This window comes from Aulonocara stuartgranti, assembly GCF_965226115.1.
Source record: "Aulonocara stuartgranti genome assembly, chromosome: 3".
Lineage (NCBI taxonomy): Eukaryota > Metazoa > Chordata > Actinopteri > Cichliformes > Cichlidae > Aulonocara > Aulonocara stuartgranti.
Genome location: NC_138941.1, coordinates 65323897 through 65345617, shown reverse-complemented (window position 1 = coordinate 65345617; position 21721 = coordinate 65323897). Strand labels below are relative to the sequence as shown.

At 40.1% G+C, this 21721-nt stretch overlaps 3 protein-coding genes across 3 annotated transcripts in view; all 3 read left to right on the top strand.

The window, feature by feature from the left end:
* LOC309694439 (matrix remodeling-associated protein 8-like) overlaps positions 1 to 13589 on the top strand; it is a 209255-nt gene extending 195666 nt beyond the window's left edge. Inside the window, exon 4 of the mRNA XM_082514530.1 lies at positions 10431 to 13589. Coding sequence (XP_082370656.1) covers positions 10431 to 10660 — 230 coding nt within the window. The 3' untranslated portion in view covers positions 10661 to 13589. The remainder of the gene's footprint in view (positions 1 to 10430) is intronic.
* LOC309695443 (uncharacterized protein) lies at positions 2516 to 5877 on the top strand. Its single transcript, XM_082516100.1, has 3 exons — positions 2516 to 2605; positions 3540 to 3896; positions 4039 to 5877. Exons 1-3 carry the CDS (start codon positions 2533 to 2535, stop codon positions 4224 to 4226), a joined length of 618 nt encoding a protein of 205 aa, XP_082372226.1. The 5' UTR covers positions 2516 to 2532; the 3' UTR covers positions 4227 to 5877.
* On the top strand, positions 8322 to 10545 carry LOC309696041 (V-set domain-containing T-cell activation inhibitor 1-like). Its single transcript, XM_082517104.1, has 3 exons — positions 8322 to 8618; positions 9836 to 10200; positions 10454 to 10545. Exons 1-2 carry the CDS (start codon positions 8546 to 8548, stop codon positions 10198 to 10200), a joined length of 438 nt encoding a protein of 145 aa, XP_082373230.1. The 5' UTR covers positions 8322 to 8545; the 3' UTR covers positions 10454 to 10545.
* Positions 13590 to 21721: the final 8132 nt, after the last annotated feature.

Sequence of the window (21721 nt, the reverse complement as noted above, 5' to 3'; positions counted from 1 at the left end):
TTGCAGTATGGATTTTAAATTAGACTTTACTTAAGGTTAGACTAAGAAGAAGTTTAACAGGATAATAGAAGACGATGTGATAAATTTATGTAATATTTAATAATATGTGAAGAAAAAATAAATATTTGGACCGTTTCCCAGCTACCATTTGTCCCGTTGCTGTAAACATACGTTTATATAAGATCAGGATACAAGCAGACAGAAATATTGTGCAGTCCCAGAATACTGCACTTTAAAAACTAGAGCATGTAACGTTTACGAGTTTGTAAATGCGCACAATAAGCACTTCATTCTAAAGCCATCACCAGTAGATGGAGACATTTGCTTGGCTGTAGTTTATAAAGAGTGTGGCTGTAATTGCTGAGGTCATGATCTCAGGGTTTTTGTGCTTTTTCTATTATTAGGATTTTAAGAAATTGTGATTATTTACAGCTTTACTGTTAGATCTTTTTATAGTTTAGTATATTTTCTTTTTATACTTCTTGTTAAAGTTCCCTCATCTTACTGTGTGCCCTTAATGATGATTACTATCACATTAAATATGGACAAAGGTTGCATCTGGTCACAAAGTAACATCCACACCTCTTGTGTTGACGTGTAGTTGCACATTATCATCATCGTAATTGCTTTCTGATGTGCTGACACGTGGCACCCTGAATATTTTAAGTGTGTAATAAAACCTGGCCACCTTCTTTTGCTTTTGTTGTTACAATAGTTTACATCAGGGGTGGGCAACTCCAGGCCTCGAGTGCCGGTGTCCTGCAGGTTTTAGATGTTCTTGATCCAACACAGCTGATTTAAATGGCTAAATTAACTCTTCAACATGTCTTGAAGTTCTGCAGAGGCCTGGTAATGAACTTATCATGTGATTCAGGTGTGTTGACCCAGAGTGAGATCTAAAACCTGCAGGATACCGGCACTCGAGGCCTGGAGTTGCTTACCCCTGGTTTACATCATTGAACAGAGCGAAATTTGCTCCCATCTGATGTGGTGTTAGGGTGATATTAAGTTCCGCCAGTAGGTGCCAGTGGCGGCTCAGACAAATGAGTGACTGGCAAAGTAATCCCTTACAAAAGTAATGCAGGCCAGTCATTGTAATGGAAGCCGTCAGTGACACAGAGCTGCTGTTTTGCCGTGTTTCAGAAAAATAAACCTCAACATGCACTTGGATGAGCCTTGGCTTCCTTCAGCTGTGTCTGCAGTGTGTTCAGCTGTAGCTCATTATACAAAACAAACCTGAATCAGGCCCGTTCCAGCACAACAGGTCAACCAGGAAGCTTTGTTTAAATGTTATAACGACAAAGCTGCCACATGGAAGAAATTCAAGAAGATCAAGTTGTATTGCCTAAGTTAAAATTAATGTGAGGTGAAACACATTTAGCTTGTATTTGAGACCACAGGCCTTGGTTTACAATAGAGACAGACAAGGCTGTAGGTCCACTTTATTCTGATACTGGTTGAGGGTTCTGAGAGGGAAACATACACATGAGGAATATGTAATGCCGGCAAATCACAACCTCAAAGCCATCTTCACTGAGACTGTAACTATTTTCCCTGATTCCCTTCTTAGCTCACCTGCTCAGTCTGACCACAGTGACCTTTTCTCACACCTGTGCTGTGTTTTCAAGGATGTTTTCCACAAATGAAGCCACTTCTATGTCACTGAAAACACCTCATTAAATAAAATTAGTCAATTATGAAGTAAGTCGTGCACACTTGTTAAGCTACTCATCTTTTTGATTTCCATCCACTATCACAATCCTCATATAAGAAGTACAAGTACAAGCCCTGCTCTCCATACTTCTTCTCCCTTCATAACAGCGAATTAGCCCTAAAAATCAGCTTATTGGATAAAATAGTATCTGCTGTTTCCTGAGACTGCATAATAAAGGGAGTGTTTGTACAGAATTAATTAAAAAACCTTCCACATAAAACAACTCTATTAACTCATTCACTGCCATTGACATCTATAGCCGTCAATTGCAGTGCATGAGTCAATGGGTTTAACTCATTCACTGCCAATGGCTGGCAGTGAATGAGTTAACAGCCTTTTTAACTTTATTTGGTCTACAGATACAAGAGCTCTGTATTTTTGTATTTCCTTGAAATCTTCCAAAGAAAAAACTCAGGTCACTTTATCTTAGTTTTGGTTGTGAAATGAAGCCTTTAATAAAAAATAAGGATTTTTTTTTAAAGGAGGACAGTGTAACCAGATGTGTGTGCAAATGTTTTCTAATCAGTCTTTTTTTCTTTTGCTAGATATGTTGATGCCAGGTCTCTCCTGAAAATGAGATTTTTAATCTCAATGAGATTTTTTACCTGGATAAATAAAAGACAAATAAAAATAAAAAGTGTTCTTTAGTTGAGAGATGAGAAAGTGATCTGTTTTCAAAGAGATTATTTTTCATCTTTAATGTTTGTTCAGAATTATAACCTCCCTTTCCTGTTAAACGTGTTCAGTGAGGAAGAGTTCCTCCCCTCCTGTTGACCTGAAGCCAGAACCGTTGAGCTTCAAATCAACAACTTGAGAGCATGGAGCGAGGACGGCTGCTGTTGCACTGCTGGGCTTTGTTGTTTCTCCACTCCTCCCTGACTGCTGCTGCAGGTGAGTGTTTCTGAGTGTGCAGAGGCAAGAAATGAGCTTCAAATACTTTTTTACTTAAGTAGAATTTTCATGTAGCTGTACCAACAGAGCTTATTGCATGCAAAGAGAGTAAAGAGGCTAAAGCATTACATTTATGTATCATTTATATAGTTGTACTCAGAGGTTAAGTATCTGTACTTTTACATAGTAAATCATTTCTGCACTGTTGCTATCTGTGTGTGTGTGTCATTTCAGTTGTTGTCAGTAATTGACTGATTAATGTGTATGTCACTTAAGCTTGAAGCTGCAGCTTATTTCATTCACTGAGTTAAGACTTTCCAGAATAATATGAAATCATTCATTGGTAGAGTGACTAATAATTATATTTTTAAGTGACACATATTTGTTTGTTTCATGAATATAAAATCTTGAAGCAAATGTATCACCTTAACAAACACAAAAACACCGACACACACACACACACACACACACACACACACACGCACACACACACATACACACGCACACACCCACACACACACACACACACACACACACACACACACACACACACACACACGCACACACACACGCACACGCACACACACACACGCACACACACACACACACGCACACATTTACTATAAAGGAACATAGCTTCATTACTGAAAGAGGATACAGGAAGAGGATCTGTGTGTTTTCTCAGCAGAGACCTTTAGCAGGAACAGGTTATTCAAGGTGCCTGTGACTACGTGTTTGTCTTAGGAGCTCCCCAAGGGATTTCCCAAATGGGTTTTTCCTTTTTTAACTCTAACAATTAGGGAGATCCTAACTATGTGACCTCATAGATTGTTGTATCCATACCTGTATCACATATTACATGTGGTGATCTCTAATTGCAGGATAACAGAATTTGTCTGCTTAATACACACCAGTTGTCTCTTTTGTCCTGTAGACCTCGTAAACATCACAGCTGAATCTGGACAGAACGTCACTTTGTCATGCAGAGCCAACAACAACAACCTCGTCACATTTCTTGAGTGGAGCAAACATGGTCTTAGGAAAGGATATTTACTTTTGTACCGGGATGAGCGGTTTGATCTAGAGAACCAGCATCCATCGTTTAAGAACCGAGTGGAGCTACAGGACAGACAGATGAAGGATGGAGACGTGGCGTTGATACTGAAGGATGTGACGCTTGATGACCGTGGAAGTTACGAGTGTCGTGTTGAGACAAAAATGAACCGCAAAAAGAGAGCGAATCAGGATGACGACCCCATCATCATCATCAGCCTGAATGTTGTTCCTCCAGGTGAGTGAGCAGAGTTGAGTGTGTGTGTGATCAGAGGTGAAGCTGCTTCCTGCTTGTTGATGTTTGTTTCTAAATATGTTGTTGATCAGACTTTGTAGAAAGCAGCTGGTGTGAATGTCTGACACCTGTTTATAACCTACAGGGCAGCCGGGAGGTGACGAGGAGGATGGAGGGAAGAAGGGACAAAGAAGTCGTAACAGTATTCTCATTGTGGCAGTTCCCACTGTTCTTGTCTTTGGTGTTCTTGCTGTACAGATCTACACAAAACGCAAAAGACAAATTCAGGGTCCAGATGACTACCAGCCTCCTTCTGAAGTGATGACTATTTGAAATGTCTCAGATTCTACAGCTTCTACAGTGTCCTGATGATGCTTCAAATCCTCTCATCAACTGTGTGTAGAAAATCAGCCCAACTCAGTAAACATGCTCAATGGACTGTACAGTCCATTGAACATGTCCCATGGTACATATTGCAACTCCCTTATTCACCAAGGGTCGCTAAAAATGTCATTTCTACACCAGCTTCTCTTCCTGACACCACCCATAAGGGACCTTTGTTTGGGCTCGCCCTTTTGGGCCATGGAGACCCTGAAGGGGAATTCTGCGGACACATGTGAGCACATATGTTTGCTTTGAAATGAGATGCATCTGATACAGGGATAGTGGGAGGTCTTTGTGCTCACAGTGGGGTTTATGGTTTGAAGAGAGGTGTAAGCAATGGAAACAGCTGCTGTGCAGACACCGTCACAAAGTGCTAACTGACATGTTTATCGCTTACTGACTGACATGAAAGTCCAGAGCAAACCCTAGTGTGGGAGTCAAATGTCCACCTGGAATTATTTTTTTAAACGACAAATAACAATACGGCCGCATAATAGTGTTTGTTCTGAGCCATGTACACATGTCAATAATGCAACTGTGTCCTGCCCATTAAACACTCTGTTTATAGTTACAGTGAAAACATTGGTTGCTAGGGTGAGGTGGATAATCTGCTGTTGTTCCTGTTACTCTACCTCTGTCACATGAGGTAAAAACTCAAGACAGATAAACAGATTTTCTCAGTAAGATTTCCTGCTGAGAAAAACTACAGCAATATGACTTATTTGAAGTCTTTAAACGCAAACTAAATGAGCTTCAGTGTTTCCTCCCTCATGAATTAAAAGTGATCACGTTGTCGCTTAATTCATAGTGACCAAATAGTCAGCATGGCTGAGGAGCTCATTATGTAAATTAATATTACATGTGTACATGTGGGGCGATCGTGGCTCAAGAGTTGGGAGTTCGCCTTGTAATCGGAAGGTTGCCGGTTCGAGCCCCGGCTTGGACAGTCTTGGTCGTTGTGTCCTTGGGCAAGACACTTCACCCGTTGCCTACTGGTGGTGGTCAGAGGGCCCGGTGGCGCCAGTGTCCGGCAGCCTCGCCTCTGTCAGTGCGCCCCAGGGTGGCTGTGGCTACAATGTAGCTTGCCATCACCAGTGTGTGAAAGTAAAGTAAACTAGTAAAGCGCTGGTAAACTAGTAAAGCGCTATATAAATGCAGGCCATTTACCATGTGTACTGTATCTTACAGCAGAACTGGATAATATGCTGATATGTTTTAAACTTGAAACTGTTTGCAAAGCTCACAGGTGAACTCTCACTGCAGTGTAGCTCCATCTGTCTTCAGTTTGGCTGGTCTAATATTTCTGTTAGCTTAACTGGCATCAGATATGCTGAAGGCTTTTAAACAGGAAGGAGTAAAGTTGATCATGAGGAAGAGAAAAAAATTGTACTTATTCTTTTTTTTAAAACATTGTGATGAATTTTATTTGTTTGAAATACCCTGGAAGAACTACATCCACCATCACAATCTTAATCAACACAGAGTCAGAAGAGTGTGTTTTGTTTTGTTTTAAATCAGACATGTTAAACTCATATATTACTGATCTGAGAGATGACAAAAAACTTGCACAATTTAATAAAAAAAAATTAAACATTGCAAATCCATCCACTCAAAAAAATATGTTCCATCTCTACATACATGTTGTGTTGTGATTGTCCTGTGGTGCTCTGGAAGAGAACCAAATACATATTTAAATGAGGTAAACTGGGGAAAAAATAGTCCATGAGTCCATGGGATTTAAGAAAAGAGACGTGATGTTAGTTCTAGACCGCAAACATGTCCGTTTATAAAAATGTGTTCATTTCTATCTAGAGTGTAAAAAATGTGGAGATAAATATAAATCTGAAACTAAACAGAAATCCTGTGTCCTGTGTGAAACATCAAAATGTACTATTTATACGAATTAAAAAAGAAAACCATATTTTCCATGTACATGAGCATAATTAAAATTAACAGCTGCAGATGATCTCAGAAATGCATCCTGAATGAAAATAAGAAAATAAAGTAGGAAGAGCTTCGTGAAGAACTTCCTGTACTCTGCAGCTTTAAGAATGCAGTGAACCATTCAGGTTTGGATGTTTCTCTGTAATGTAAACAAGCAGGAAGTTCTTATTACTCATAATTCCTTTTTAATCGTATGATCTGTGATTGCAGTTCAACCACAGAACCCTGCCCTGTTTCTTTTTTTTTTCCTTTTTGTTTTTGCTTCTTGATAACAAAAGGAGAAAAAACTTGCCTATGTAGAATTTTTAAACCATTTAAAATCACAATTCATAGTTTTATATGTGAATTATATAATGTTAAATTACTATTAAACAAATGACTGACTAAGTATTTTAGACTTCAGCCATATTCCATATAAATCAGGTATCATGCAAAAATAAAAATAGAGTCATGACAATAAAAGAATATGACTTTAAGGACTTAACAACATTACTTCAGATATAGTGCACCAACATCTCTGATACATTAGTGCTAAGGGAACACTGAATGACCTGCTGGTTTTCTTTTTTTTATGAAGAAGCAGAACATTTGCACAAAATCACCAACACACCACATGAATCCTGCCAATTCTTCACTTCCTTATAACCCACTGAATCAGGTACTGAAGCAGTGATGCACTGAATGAAGCTTTGGACCTCTGTGATCACGTTGCCCTGTTTAAACAAACCAGGGCTTCTGAAGCAATGCACTGATTTTTTAGACGCATGCGCTGGAGATTCAGCTTCAAACAGACAATCATTAGCTATTAGTGTACTTCTCGTGTTTCTGAGTTCTTTATTTGGGTCCCACCTGTCATGGTCCTGGGTTATGTGACCCAGTGCTTTGCATTTCAATGTATTTTATTATTCATTTGTTTTCCAGTTTCATTTTAGCTTATCTCGTTAATTTCTATCAGGCCCCGGTGGCTGTTTTAGTGATTTGTTTATTGGATCCTCTCGTGTCATCAGCCCCTGTGTTTTAGTCTCCCTTGTTGGTTCATGTTATTAATTTCATGTCATGTCTGTGTCTCGTCAGGTTTACTGTTTATTTTGAAAGTCTCGTTTCCATGTTTTGTTTTACTTCCCCTGCGGCATCACTATGTTCATTCTAGTCAGCTGTCTCATCGTGTGTTTCCACTTCCCTTGATCACCTCTTAGTCTGTGTGTTTTCTTTCAGTCTTCGTCGGATCGTCTGTGTTGCCTCCCTCCATGTGTATATAGTCATTGCCATAGTTGTTTAGTGTTACATTTAACTCTTGCCCCTGTTTGCCTTCGTTTCAGTTGTATTCATGTTATCAGCCACAATAAAGGCTCGTTTTTTTGTTTGTAGCTCAGTTTCGTCTCCCTCCCTGTCTGCCTTTGAGTCCCTAGCTAAAACACACGGGCATACGTCGCCATGACACTACCTCTGCCAGCCACGCAACCACCGTGACAAGTTGTGCGTTGTCAGCACTCATCATTGTTGATGAGGATGAGAGCATTCTGTCTTCTGCTGTGAGAGCATTGGAGATATTTGTTTCTCTGGTAGTGATGGCCAAATGAAGCCTTACGATTACTGGAAGCTTTACATCCAATTGGTTCAAAAAATGGTTTGTTTCTTGAGGCTTCATATGCACATAAACCCCCTCTTCTGGTCAAAATCTTTACTGTTATTTCAACTATTTGTCATTCCGGACACATTGAGCCCTTTGTAATTTGCATATCAAAAGAATCCACTGAAGATGCCGTTACTGCAGCCATCCACACAGCCTTCTCACACCTCGAATATGAGGACACCTATGTTTGAATGCTGTTTATAGACTACAGATTCATTCAACACCGTCATCCTAAACAGACTGATGGGTCATATCAAAATTTTTTTAGTTTTTAGTTCACAAATTATTTGGATTATGAAAGGAGGGAGCTGAAAGATTTCCATATTTCCTTAAACTCTCCCAGAGAAAACACACAGATCGCTTAATATATGTTGTAAAAACCTGATTATTAAAACAACATATGAGATAATTTTTAAAAGTACAACAGTGTCACCCGATGTGACTACTGTAATCAGTATTGCGTCTTTTTTTGGCTAGAAATATACGTTATTTAAGAAAGATGGGGGTTAACCTGGCTGTTTTCAAAGCCTGGATTATATTTTCATATCTAATGTTTTTTTTTTTTTGTTGTTTTTAATGGGCTGTAATTATGATGCCTGTAATCTCTATTTGGAAACTAACGTCATAAGAGCTCCTCCCATTTGATGTCAACAAAGAGCCGTTGAAATTCTAATCTACTCAGCTTGAGAGCATGGAGAGAGCCGGGCAGCTGTCGCACTGCTGGACGTTATTGTTTCTTCACTTCTGCCTGTCAGCAGCTGCATGTGAGTGTGTGTGTGTGACTTTTTGGACAATGTGGGGAATCTCCAACACATATGTACAGACATACATATATGTATATTTGTCCCTGTAATGTGTATGTCATAATCTTAAATCTTAAATTCCCCTTGTTAAGATTGGTGGGATTTAATTCAAAATAATATGACATCATTTAATAGATTTATTAGTAGACTGACATTTTATGTTGGGCAGCAAGTCTTTCTGTGTGAAGTTTGCATGTTCTCTCCATGTTTGCATGGCTTCTCTCCACTTGTTTTGGCTTCCTCCCACAGTCCGAAGACATGCAGTAAGTGGGGTTAGGTTACTTGATGATTCTAAATTGCCCGTAGGTCTGGGTGTGACTGGTTGTCTGTCTTTATGTTCAGGTGATTATTTATAAATCATTGAACCAAATGTATCTCATAACCAAATGTATCTCATTAACAAGCATGTTTCCTGTATAGGAGCATAGTAACCATATCCAACTTCTTAATAGCAATGAACTGGTCTGCATTGGTGCATCATATCTTTATTCTCTTCCCCCTCCTGCCCCCCCCCTCTTTCTTAAATAGATAACTATCATATCTGATATCATATCTCACAGTACAATAATATTGAATGGGTTGCATTGTTGTATTTTGTCATGTTTCTCAGGTCTTTGTCTGAATTTCTACGAACATTATTGCTAAGGATTGTCTTATTGCATTGGAGTCACACTGGGTTAAATATGTACACTTGGGTTTTAAGGGGTATTTATTATTTTCTTCTTTTTTTTGGGTTGTATGGAAGCCCCAAACGCAATTTCATTGTTCTTGACAATGACAATAAATAAATAAATAAATAAAATAAATAAATAAATAAATATTATCTTAATACCGAAAAACCAAGAAGAGTTGTGTGGGTTTCAGTTACAGGTTTTTGCCTCAGAACTGTTTTGCAGCCTTTAGCATGTGGGTGTGGAACCTATAACCATATCCTGTTTATAAGAGTTTTATATCTGATGGATGTCACTGGGAAATCACCCTCATGTCACCAAGAAATGTCTAAAGAGTCTTTTTCTTTCTTTCTTTTTAGCTCTAATAATTATGGGAGAGCCCAAACATGTGACCTCACAGATTGTTATATCAAAACCTGTATCACATATTACATGTGGTGATCTCTAATTGCAGAATAACAGAATTTGTCAGCTTAATACACACCGGTTGTCTCTTTTGTCCTGTAGACCTCGTAAACATCACAGCTGAATCTGGACAGAACGTCACTTTGTCATGCAGAGCCAACAACAACAACCTCGTCACATTTCTGGAGTGGAGCAAACATGGTCTTAGGAAAGGATATTTACTTTTGTACCGGGATGAGCGGTTTGATCTAGAGAACCAGCATCCATCGTTTAAGAACCGAGTGGAGCTACAGGACAGACAGATGAAGGATGGAGACGTGTCTCTGATTCTGAAGAATGTGACGCTTGATGACCGTGGAAGATACGAGTGTCGTGTTGAGACAAAAATAAATCGCAGGAAGAGAGCGAATCAGGATGACGACCCCGTCATCATCATCAGCCTGAATGTTGTTCCTCCAGGTGAGTGAGTAGAGTTGAGTGTGTGTGTGATCAGAGGTGAAGCTGCTTCCTGGTTCTTGATGTTTGTTTCTAAAGATGTTGTTGATGAGACTTTGTAGAAAGCAGCTGGTCTGAGTGATGTGATCAGAGTGCAGTAGATAATGTCTGACAGCAGTTTGAAGAGGAAATGGATTCTGTTCTGTTCTTCACTCATCACCTACCTGACAGCTGACACCTCACACCTGTTTCTCACCTGCAGGTCAGACAGGAGGAGACACAGAGGATGGAGGGAAGGAGGATGGAGGGAAGAAGGATGGAGGGAAGGAGGAATGGGGAAGTGAGAAGATAGGGAGGCATAGCTCTGTCGGTGTGGCAGTTTCTGCTGTCCTTCTTTTGGGTGGTATTGTTGTGTTTTTGATCTACAGAAAACATAAAACAACACATAATCTGGACTCATACCAGCGTCCTGCTGAACTACAAACGGTTTAAAATGTGTCACATGTTTCTACAGCTGAAGTGTCAGTGCCTCTGCTGCTGTTTCCTCAAACCTTATTTATTTGTTTTTTATACTGTTTTGCATATTAGAAGGTTTCAGCTCTATTTGTGGTTCTATCTCTGTTCTGCCGCTACAGGAAGCTGAGAAAGGCATAATGTGGTAACTTTATCTCTGACTGACTGATGTGAAAGTCCCTAGCATTACATTTTCCCTCCAGTGTTACGAGTCAAATTTGCAAGATTAAATTTGAATAAGATTATCAATATGTGTTTTTTAAGCTTTAAACAGTTTCCAAAGCTCATGATTGAACTATGGATCTTACTTCTGTTGAGTTTGTGTGGTTTTATATTTACGTAATGATGAGCTTAACTGACATTGGAGATACTGAAAGCTTTTAAACAGGAAAGATTAAATTCCATTAACAGGGAGAGAAAACATGAGTGTTTCTTTTTTTTAGCCTTTGTAATGATTGTTGAATAAATCTGCCTGTAAATGTTAATATGAACTGCACTGTAAGAACTCATGGGGTGATGTACAGAGGAAGAGCTTGCTGTGCGAGTAGTTACAGCATGGTTTAACTACATTTATAACATCCACCGTCACATTAAGGAGCAGCCCAGTGTCAGAGCAGTCAGATTTTAATGATATACAATAATACATATAAATACATACCATACATAAAATTTTTCCTTCACCCTGTGATTTATTTTCTTTAAAAGAAAGGCAAAATGACTAACAAAAGAAAGCAAAGATGAGCTTTTTGATAACTATCTTAGTCTGTTGTCTATTATCTCATGCCTCGAGCTTCTTAATGTCAGTCTCTTCTCATTTGTCTTTCAGTTTCAAACAATGAAGTGTATTCATCCCACAGAGGTCTTTATATAACATACTGTCCATATAAGAAGGGAAACCTGCTGCTATTAGAGGAACTGAAGTCTTAAAACACAATGACTATGAGTCCACAGACCAAATCCTGAGAACACAGGAGGTGAAGGACTAGTTAAAAACAGGCCACGTACCTCAAACTGATTTGAATTGATTTGAATTTCAAATGTCTGCTCGTCATCTGTGTACACTCTCCTCTGTGTTTGCTCTGTTTTATATACTCTGTGCTTCAAGATTCAGTATCGAGATAAACACAGAGCAACAAGAACCAAAGAAGCCGAACTGAAACTGTTTGGGATTCTGGATAATTCGTTGTTATATTACAAGTCCAAGTTATAAGTAACTTGGACTTTAAAAGAGAGAGAGAGAGTTTTGTTTGAAGAAGGATCGTAGCCAAAATAAAGATCCCCAAACAGATTTGAATAAATGGAAAATAATCCATACAAAAAAGTGTACAGAGAGAGAGAGAGAAGAGAGCAAGCAAACAGAAACACGCAGGTGAAACCCCCGAGCTGACAAACAGCACTATGCAGCAACTCATCAAGGAAAACTGAGGCCTTAAATACACATGTAACCAGGGAGATGGAAACCACCAAGGACACACCTGAACGAAAACAGGGAAAAAATAAGATGGTAAACAAGACTATATAAAATGCACAAGGACAAGAGAAGCCACTACACAGGGGCTTTCTCATACAGCGATGGGGACTTTACATGATACCTGGATAAAAGGAAAAAAAGAAACTCAGGGGAATAACAAGAAACGATAACTACAGTTACAGAACATGAAAGAAAACTCAATCTTACCTGAAAATAACTCAAATAGGAACAAAAGTTAGAATATGAAACTCTAACTAACCAAGAACAGAGCAAGTAAAGGTCAAAGCATCCAAAACTGAAATGTGAAAACCAAAAATAAAGGGTCAGTGAGAGCACCCTAACCATGTACAGGTTTCCAACATTTATTTTGTGAGTTTAATGCTTTAAAACGAGTTCATGATGTCGAGATCTGTGTGTAGATGTAACATCTTTGTAGGGACCAAAAATACTTGTGGCGACCAACAGTCGTTATAGGAACCAGAATCCCATCTCCACGAGTTTGAAGCCATTTTTGAGACTCAAAATGTGGTTTTATTGTCAGGGTTACAATTAGGTTAGGGTTAGGTTCAGAGTAAGTGTCACGGTTAGGCATTCATTTCATGATGGGTAGGGTTTGGGTAAGCGGGTAAGGAAAGCATTATGTCAATGAGATGTCCCCACAAGGAAATGAATAAACACGCGTGACTATGAGAAACATCTCTGCAGAGTTTTCTATGTTAATTATGTAGAAAAAAAAGTGACTCAGATGCAACAAATGAGTTCAGTACAAGTGAAACGGCCGGAGCTTTGAGGCCCTCAGACTCTCATTTATGTGTTTCTAGCACATATTTATTCTCCAACATCTTTAATTGTTATTTGTTTTCATTTATTATTTAATTATTGTTAAAAGCGTTCTTCGATATGTAAGCATGCAATATTGTGGGCAAAATCTTTAACACCAGCTCTAATTTAGACCCTCCCTTTACCAAAGAAAAAGTTGTACTGTATTGTATCGTCCCCAGTACAATCGTAAAAATTTTATTGGGCACTGCCAAGTTTTGTGGACAGTGTGGTCCCAGTTGTTTCCTGATTTTCACATGAAATACTGAGGGTTTGCCCACAATGACTGCACGAGTCCCAGTCAGGCATGTTTGCTGGGAAACTCTCCTAATGTTTATGTCACTGTTATCTGAACTTAGCTGTACAGTGAGGCTGCTTATTAAATCATTAAAAGATTCATAAAAACACAAAGAGGCTTCATTTCCAGCTATGATGGAGTTTAATTCATTAATGAGAATTTAAAATGAACGCTGCAGTGTGTCCTCTGCTAAAGGAGGTAATGGAGGAATCATTGCACCTGTTTCTTAAGCACTTGGAGAATCCAAACAAGTGTTCATGTATAACATGGTCTGATATGTGTGTATGCTGTATGTACATTTTTTTTTTCAAAAATGTATCTTTCTGTCTATGTCATGTAATGCTCTGTATTTAATAAAGTAAATATTATGATTCAGACAGCAGCATAAGACACTTTCAGTTTTTGAGTGTTTTTAATTGTTGCATTTTTGGCATCACCTATTTCACCTATTTCAATGTTGTAAATGAGTCTTGTATAAAACATCAAAATAAACTGTTTACTTAAACAATGTGTCACGGTCCTGGGTCCCCTGACCCAGCGTTTTAGTTCTTTGTGATGTTTGTATTATTGTACTTGTGTGAGTTATTCTATGGTTTCTAGTTTCGATCCCTTGCCCTTCATGTTTCTCTGTGTCCCCTCTGTTCTGTGTAGTCTGTGTCTGCATGTTTGAGTTCCCCTCTGTGTATTTTGGTTCATTGAGTCCTCTGCCTTATGGTTTATGTCTCTGTGTTTCTTAGTTGCTGTCTCCACTGTGTCAAGTTCGCGTCTCTGTGTGATCCTTCCTGTTTTACTTTGAAGGTCCGTGTCTTATGTGAATGTGTCCTGCTTTGCTTGTCTCGTCAGTCCTGATTTCTCCCAGCTGTGCCCTCCTTCTGTGTCTCGTTCCCCTCGTTACTCCCCAGTGTATTTAAACCCTGTGTTTCTCTGAGTCAGTGTTGTGTCGTCCCTCATGCTGTGTGGATCTCCCAGTGTCTCTCTGTGAGTTTAGTTTGTGAGTTTCCAGTTTAGTTTGCTTTGTATGACTTTCTCCTGCCAGCGAATAAAGCTGCCGCACAGCGATTCATGACTCAATGTATTTGTCATGGACATAAGTATAAATGAAATCAGCAGTTTCTTGTAATTGCTCTTGTACACAGAGCTCTTCATAAGTATTGGAAAATCATTCTTTTTTGTGCCTTAAAGAGATTTATGTGTACTAATATGAGCACATGGCAGCAAACTGTTTTTCTTTTTACTATGCATACAGTAAAACTTACCCTACTCTTTGGTGGGAAAAAAGTATGAAGATTTTTAATGTGTAATGAAAGGCGGAAAGGAGGAGGAGATTTTTAATTAGAATGACCTGAAATTTCTTTTTCTTTTTTTTGTAAGTAATTTATCTGCTATTGAATGTGAGCACTCCTGCTTGAGCCACGGTTAGTTTCAGTTTTGCAGAAGTGATTATAAAAGCTGTTTGCTGCTTTTGCTTGGCTCATATAACCCATAATCACTCAGGTATCCTGCTGAACCAGAGATAAGAATACGCAGCTCGCCCTCCTGAGCTTTGCTCCAAGCAACCGATGGTGAGAAATCAAACAGTCGCTGATCATCTTACTAATAATAACCTTAACTAACCTTTAAAGCACATTTTGAGAACAGTCTTACCTTTGGTAAGCCTTTACTATTATCAGGTAGGATAAATCAGTAACACAATGAATAAAACAGGCTTCAAGTGTACTACATAAAATTATATAGAGATTTTGTTTGTTTTTACTTTTGACTCTGACTGACCACAGTGAATTTTAAACCAAGCACCCTAAAATGTCTTTAACAAAAGTCCAGTGTATGCTATTCCAGCTAGCATCTCCCCCTCCCACTGTATGTGCTACACAGTCTCAGTCAGGCTTTTTGTAAATGGGCACCTGTTTATGATGTCATGTTGGCTGTGGTATACCCTCTTTGGATCTGGTGCTCAGGGCCTGTTCCTGTCACGATCAAAGCCTCTGTGCTGGCCTGTCCAACATTAATCAGCATCAGCCAGGCTCAGAAACCTTTTGAGCCTGGCTGATAGAGGTGTGCTGTCCGAGATGACGTCTGCCTTCATCTAAACTGTTTCTAAACTTTATCTAGATGTTTCCTTGCTGCGTTGAGCTTATGAGGCACAGATGCTCCACGGTGTGGTTGAAAACACCCACATCACCTGACCATGAATGATTGAGGTTTTGGACAGGTGCCACACAGCAAAATCTCCAGTGTTAAATTAACACTGGAGAGTGTCTATATGGGTCCACACCTCTGAGTGTTAAATACAACACTGTTGAGTGTTAAATTAACACTTTTGACAGTGTTATATGTTTAAAAGTAACCTAGTCAGTTTTGAAGATTAACAATGGCTAACACTGAGCAGTGCTGATTTTCTAACACTGGAATATTTCTAACATTTTGAGTTATTTTCCAGTGTTAGAAAATCAGCACTGCTCAGTGTTAGCCATTGTTAATCTTCAAAACTGACTAGGTTACTTTTAAACATATAATAATAATAATAATAATAATAATAATGGATTGGATTGATATAGCGCTTTTCAAGGCACCCAAAGCGCTTTACAATACCACTATTCATTCACTCTCACATTCACACACTGGTGGAGGCAGCTACAGTTGTAGCCACAGCTGCCCTGGGGCAGACTGACAGAAGCGAGGCTGCCATATCCCGCCATCGGCCCCTCTGGCCAACACTGTCAAAAGTGTTAATTTAACACTCAACAGTGTTGTATTTAACACTCAGAGGTGTGGACCCATATAGACACTCTCCAGTGTTAATTTAACACTGGAGATTTTGCTGTGCAGGATTGCCATTTTGACGCACCAGTCATTTGTGCTGGAGCTTCTAATCAGTGAATTACTGTTTGAATACTACTGCTTCAATGCCCGACTATAACTGGCCCAGAGATCAACACGTCACCCTTTGCTCTGTTTCTTTTTTTAGCACAGACAACAAAGTTTAAAGTTAAATCAGCAGTGGAGGTGTTGTTGAGGCTGGGGGAGATCACCTCTGAAACCCGGTCCCTCAGTATTGGTGCCCCTCAAGGATGTGTCCTCTCACCACTACTGTTCTCCCTCTACACTAACGACTGCACCTCCAAGAACTCGGCTGTCAAACTCCTAAAGTTTGCAGATGACACCACTGTCATTGGCCTCATTCAAGATGGTGATGAGTCTGCATACCGGCAGGAAGTTGAGCGGCTGGTACTCTGGTGCAGTCAGCACAATCTGGAGCTGAACACTCTTAAGACTGTAGAGATGACATCTCTCAACTCTGCTCCCCCTCAACATATCAGACAGCCCTGTGTCAACTGTGAAGACCTTCAAGTTCCTGGGTACAACCATCTCCCAGGACCTGAAGTGGGAGACCAACATCAACTCCATCCTCAAAAAGACCCAGCAGAGGATGTACTTCCTGAGACAACTGGGGAAGTACAGTCTCCCACAGGAGCTGCTGATCCAGTTCTACACTGCGGTCATTGAGTCTGTCCTGTGCTCCTCCATCACAGTCTGGTATGGTGCAGCCACTAAACAGGACAGGAGCAGACTGCAGCGGACTGTACGGGCAGCAGAAAGGATCATCAGCGCCCCCCTGCCCTCCATCCAGGATCTGTACCTCTCAAGAACCAGGAAACGGGCAGGGAAAATCATCACAGACCCCTCACACCCTGCACACAGACTTTTTGATCTGCTGCCCTCTGGCAGACGGTACAGAAGCCTACAGACTAGGACCACCCGACACAGGAACAGTTTCTTTCCCCTCGCCATCTCCCTTCTTAACAGTTGACCTGTCACACTGCCAGACTGCAGCTGGACTTTATGTACATTTTGTAGTATTCATTCCACCTCATTCATTTCTGTAGTTTATGTATATAAGTTTAGATTAGTTATTTATAGTTGGTTTACACAGCTTTGTGTATGTATGTGTAATGTGTATATATAGACACTTGTGTGTGTGAGATTTACATTGCTGTGCTTGAGAGCCACCATCTACCGGAACCAAATTCCCTGTATGTGTCTGCACATATACTTGGCCAATAAACACGATTCTGATTCTGATTCTGATTCTGAAAAGAAGAAAACTGTTAGAAAATGCATCAGATCCACATCTATTTGTGTTTGAGCGCCCTCTAGTGGAATTTGGTTTGATATGACAGACTTTAAATCAACATAATAAATATCAACTTTCTTTAGAAGTCAATTAGTTATATGGTACCCTGGAAAAACCCCAATCTTTGAGGAAAACTTGATATTAAATCCAAATATTCTGAAAATATGTCAATAATTGTGATTTGTGTTTTTAAAATGTCTCAGACGGTGACATTTTTCATTTTCAATCTGCTCACAATTTATGGGGAATTCTTTATTCATAAATTTAAACTTAGTAACAAGAAACTTCAGTTTAAAATTTTCATAAACCAGCTTTGAGCACAACTCCAAATCTGCAACAGACAACAGTTTTCCATTTATATACAATCTTCTGTGGATTTAGAAAATACATGTCTTGTCAATAATATTGTTGTCTTAATGTTAACCTTTTTGTTTCTGTCTCCCTTTTTTATATTGTGCAAATATTATTTCTGCTGTTTGAGCCTCTGGTTTATATTGTAAATGTTATTTGTCTTATTGTTTTTGTTGTAAACAAACAAATAATCATTTGCAAACGTTTGCTGTTGAACTTAGCAGCTGTGATAAATGCAGTATTGCAGGAAAACCTAATGCATGAGTGCTCTGTGGTTCTGTGCGTGAAACATCTTATTTTACACTGACAGCATTAAAAATACTCAAACTAAATCTGCATCACAGGTGAGCTCTGGTCTGCAGGATTATCTACCTCTAACTACTTGAACGTAGTGAAGATGATGCAGTGAGGAAGTGTGCAGTAGTTTGCTGAATGAGACTTTTAACTACCTTTTCTGTATACATGCTGTATTGAAACAGCTGAATTACAATCCCACCATCCACCCACCGCAGTGTGGTTGATGAGGATCAGCTTTCGTTCAAGCATTGCACCTGCATTCTCTTAAATTGACCAGCAGAGGGCGACTCGTGGTTGTGAAAAGACGTATGAAGTGTACAGGAAGCAGCTCCCTCACTCATGGTGGTCATTAAAAGAGTCAGAGATGAAGATTAATCAGGATTAAACAAGATAACGTGATAAAGGTTTAAGTGTTTATTTAAAAATAAAAATCTGTTTAGCTCTGTGCTCTATGTGGGAAACAGTGTCTTTATTTAAATAGAAGACCAGAAAACATCAAACTGTAAACACGCTGAGCTCCTCCATGCTGCTCCCTCTGCTGTCTGACAGGCTCAAACAGGATCCAGCCTTTAAGAGCCAAACATACTTCAGCTTTCATCTTCAGTTTTACATTTAAAGATGATAAACTCTCAGCTCCTGATGAATGTTTTATTTTCTGTTCTGTAATTTAACAAATTATTCATCTCCAGCCTGAGATTTTCTTCATTTGTGTCTTTAACACAGAAAACCTAAAGCTTTGTTTCTATTTCACCTTTATATGTCACAGAGAAAAAAACTTCTCTACAGAGAATGAAATCTGTCCTCACAACATTATTTTTATGCTGTCCCTTAACATGCGGCCCAGAGGCTACAGGACAGTTAGAAGGACTTTAAATCACTGAAATAAGGATGAATATTTGAATGTGACTCACACTGACCCGCCATTTTGACATTTACAATTTAAAACAGTCTGATTGGGTGTGTTAATTATTGTTGCCTGACTTCCAGGTCTAACTCCGTCCTAACGTCACATCTTTTTGGGTATTTTAAACACTTTCAGGCCAAAAGGACGTACAACCTGCATTTGTCTTTGTTTCACTGTAGTTAACAGAACATCCAAGTAGTTCATTGGATTTTTTACTTTTTTACATACATACTTTGCATGTATCATCCCCCCTCCGATTTAAGTAAGAATACACAAAACAAGTATTTAAGAATAATTGTTGGCAGTTTTATTAGAGTAACAGACAGCTCTGAGAGAGTCCAAACATTTCATGTGGAGGCTGGTGTTAACTGTGGATCTCTTAGTTTTGTGCAGATAAGACGAACAAACAAAAAAACACCAGAACAGAACAGAATCCATTTCCTCTTCAGACTGCTGTCAGACATTATCTACTACTCTCACTCTGACGTCTGGAATCAGTCCTGCTGTTTGCTGAGGAGGAAGTAGTTCATTCTCAACTGTCAGAGTGACATCAGGGATCCTTGTGGAGTGTTGGTGACTGTTGTTTGCTTCCGGGTCATTTCTGTCTCTGTGTTCATCAGCAGGAGATTCAGAGTTCAGAAATCTCTCAGACATTTCAGTCTGTGGTTCAGTGGGAGGATGATCTGAGTCCTGGCTACGTTGTTTATATTTTCTGTAGATCAAATAACCAACAACAGCAACAATTGAAAGACCAATGATGAGTCCAACAGATCCACTCTTCTCTCCTCCATCCTCCTTCCCTCCATCCTCCTTCCCTCCATCCTCTGTGTGTCCTCCTGTCTGACCTGCAGGTGAGAAACAGGTGTGAGGTGTCAGCTGTCAGGTAGGTGATGAGTGAAGAACAGAACAGAATCCATTTCCTCTTCAAACTGCTGTCAGACATTATCTACTGCACTCTGATCACATCACTCAGACCAGCTGCTTTCTACAAAGTCTCATCAACAACATCTTTAGAAACAAACATCAACAAGCAGGAAGCAGCTTCACCTCTGATCACACACACACTGCTCTGCTCACTCACCTGGAGGAACAACTCTCAGGTAGGTGATGTTGATGGACTTCCATGAGCTTGTTTCTCCCACGAAGACACGACACTCGTATGTTCCAGTGTCATTAGTCGTCACATCCTTCAGAATCAAAGACACGTCTCCATCCTTCATCTTTCTGTCCTGCAGATCCACCCGGTTCTTAAAAGATGGATGCTGGTTGCGTGGCTCAAAGTGCCCGTCCCGGTATAAAAGCACATATTCTTCTCCCAAGTCGGCTCTGCTCCAGTTCACAGCTATGACGTTGTTGTTTGGAATTCGACATGGCAGAGTGTCGCTCTTCTGTCCAGCCTTAGCTGTGATGACGGCAACGCTGAAGCGAATGAGAGTCAAGAGGAGGAGGAGCCTCATTGTTCCTTTCAAACAGATGAACTAGAATGATGATCATGTCTGCAGAGCTCAGAGCTTTAATAAAAAACTCTATCGCATTCGTCTGCGGGCCCACACTCCAACGTGCTCATCGACTCGCTGACGGACTCCGCCGCCGTGGTGGACACCGCGGTCGCGTCGTGGCACATCACTCGCTGTGGCGGACTCCGCGGTGATCCCGGTCACCGCGGCAGACCATCTCGCTGTGGCGGACACCGCGGAGATCGCCCTCGCCGTGGCGGACAACAGTCTCGCCGTGGTGATAAAGCCGTCACTCGCCGTGGCGGACATCGCCCTCGCCGTGGCGGACAACACTCTCGCCATGGCGGACATCGCCCTCGCCGAGGAGAACATCGCCCTCGCCGTGGTGATTTAAAGCCGTCACTCGCCGTGGCGGATCATCTCGCCGTGGCGGACATCGCCCTCGCCGTGGCGGACAACACTCTCGCCGTGGAGAACACCGCGCTCGCCGTGGAGAACATCGCCCTCGCCGTGGTGATTTAACGCCGTCACTCACCGTGGCGGATCATCTCGCCGTGGTAGATTAACATCTACGCCGAGGTCGAATGCTCGACACTGTGATGCTTCGTGCCTCTAGTGAAGTACAAGGCGAGAGGTTGAACACTGAGCAGATCGTAGTCATCCACGAACGCCGTGGTAGGGTGAAGTTTTGCTTCAGCTTGTGGCAGACTCTTTCACGGACAGACTGCGGAAAACTTTTGGTTCAATCTCAGCTGCTCTTTTCATATATTCTCCTGATTTGTTGTGAGTGGCTTAAACACAAATTTTTAACTTTTTTTTTTAAACTTTTTTTTGTAAAACCGTTCATTTTGAAACAGATTTTCATTTTAGTTTCCTTTTTGAAGGATATCACAAGGTTTTCACGCTGAGTTTGCTCGTTTTGCCATTACTTATAAGTTTTTAGGAATGATTTTCAACATTATTTTAGACACACTGGGCTCTTTGTGGGCTCATACCACGAACATAAACAGGGGTTTGTGGTTTTTTTCTTCTCGTTTCACTCATTTTGTAGTTCTTTTTTTCCCTTTTTCGTCCACAGATTTCTTCCCTTTATTTTTGTTTCCCTAAAAACGGTTCAAATGGTTTTCACACCGAGTGTGCTCGTTTGTCTTATACATTTATTTAGGAAAGCTTTTAAACATTATTTTCTTCTCGTTTTACTCATTTTGCAGTTTTTTAAGCTTTTGTCAAAAGGTTTCTTCCTTTGATTCTGTTTACCTTCCTCATTCATTTATGCTTCGTGTTTATGGACAGTTTTGTTTATTTAAGATT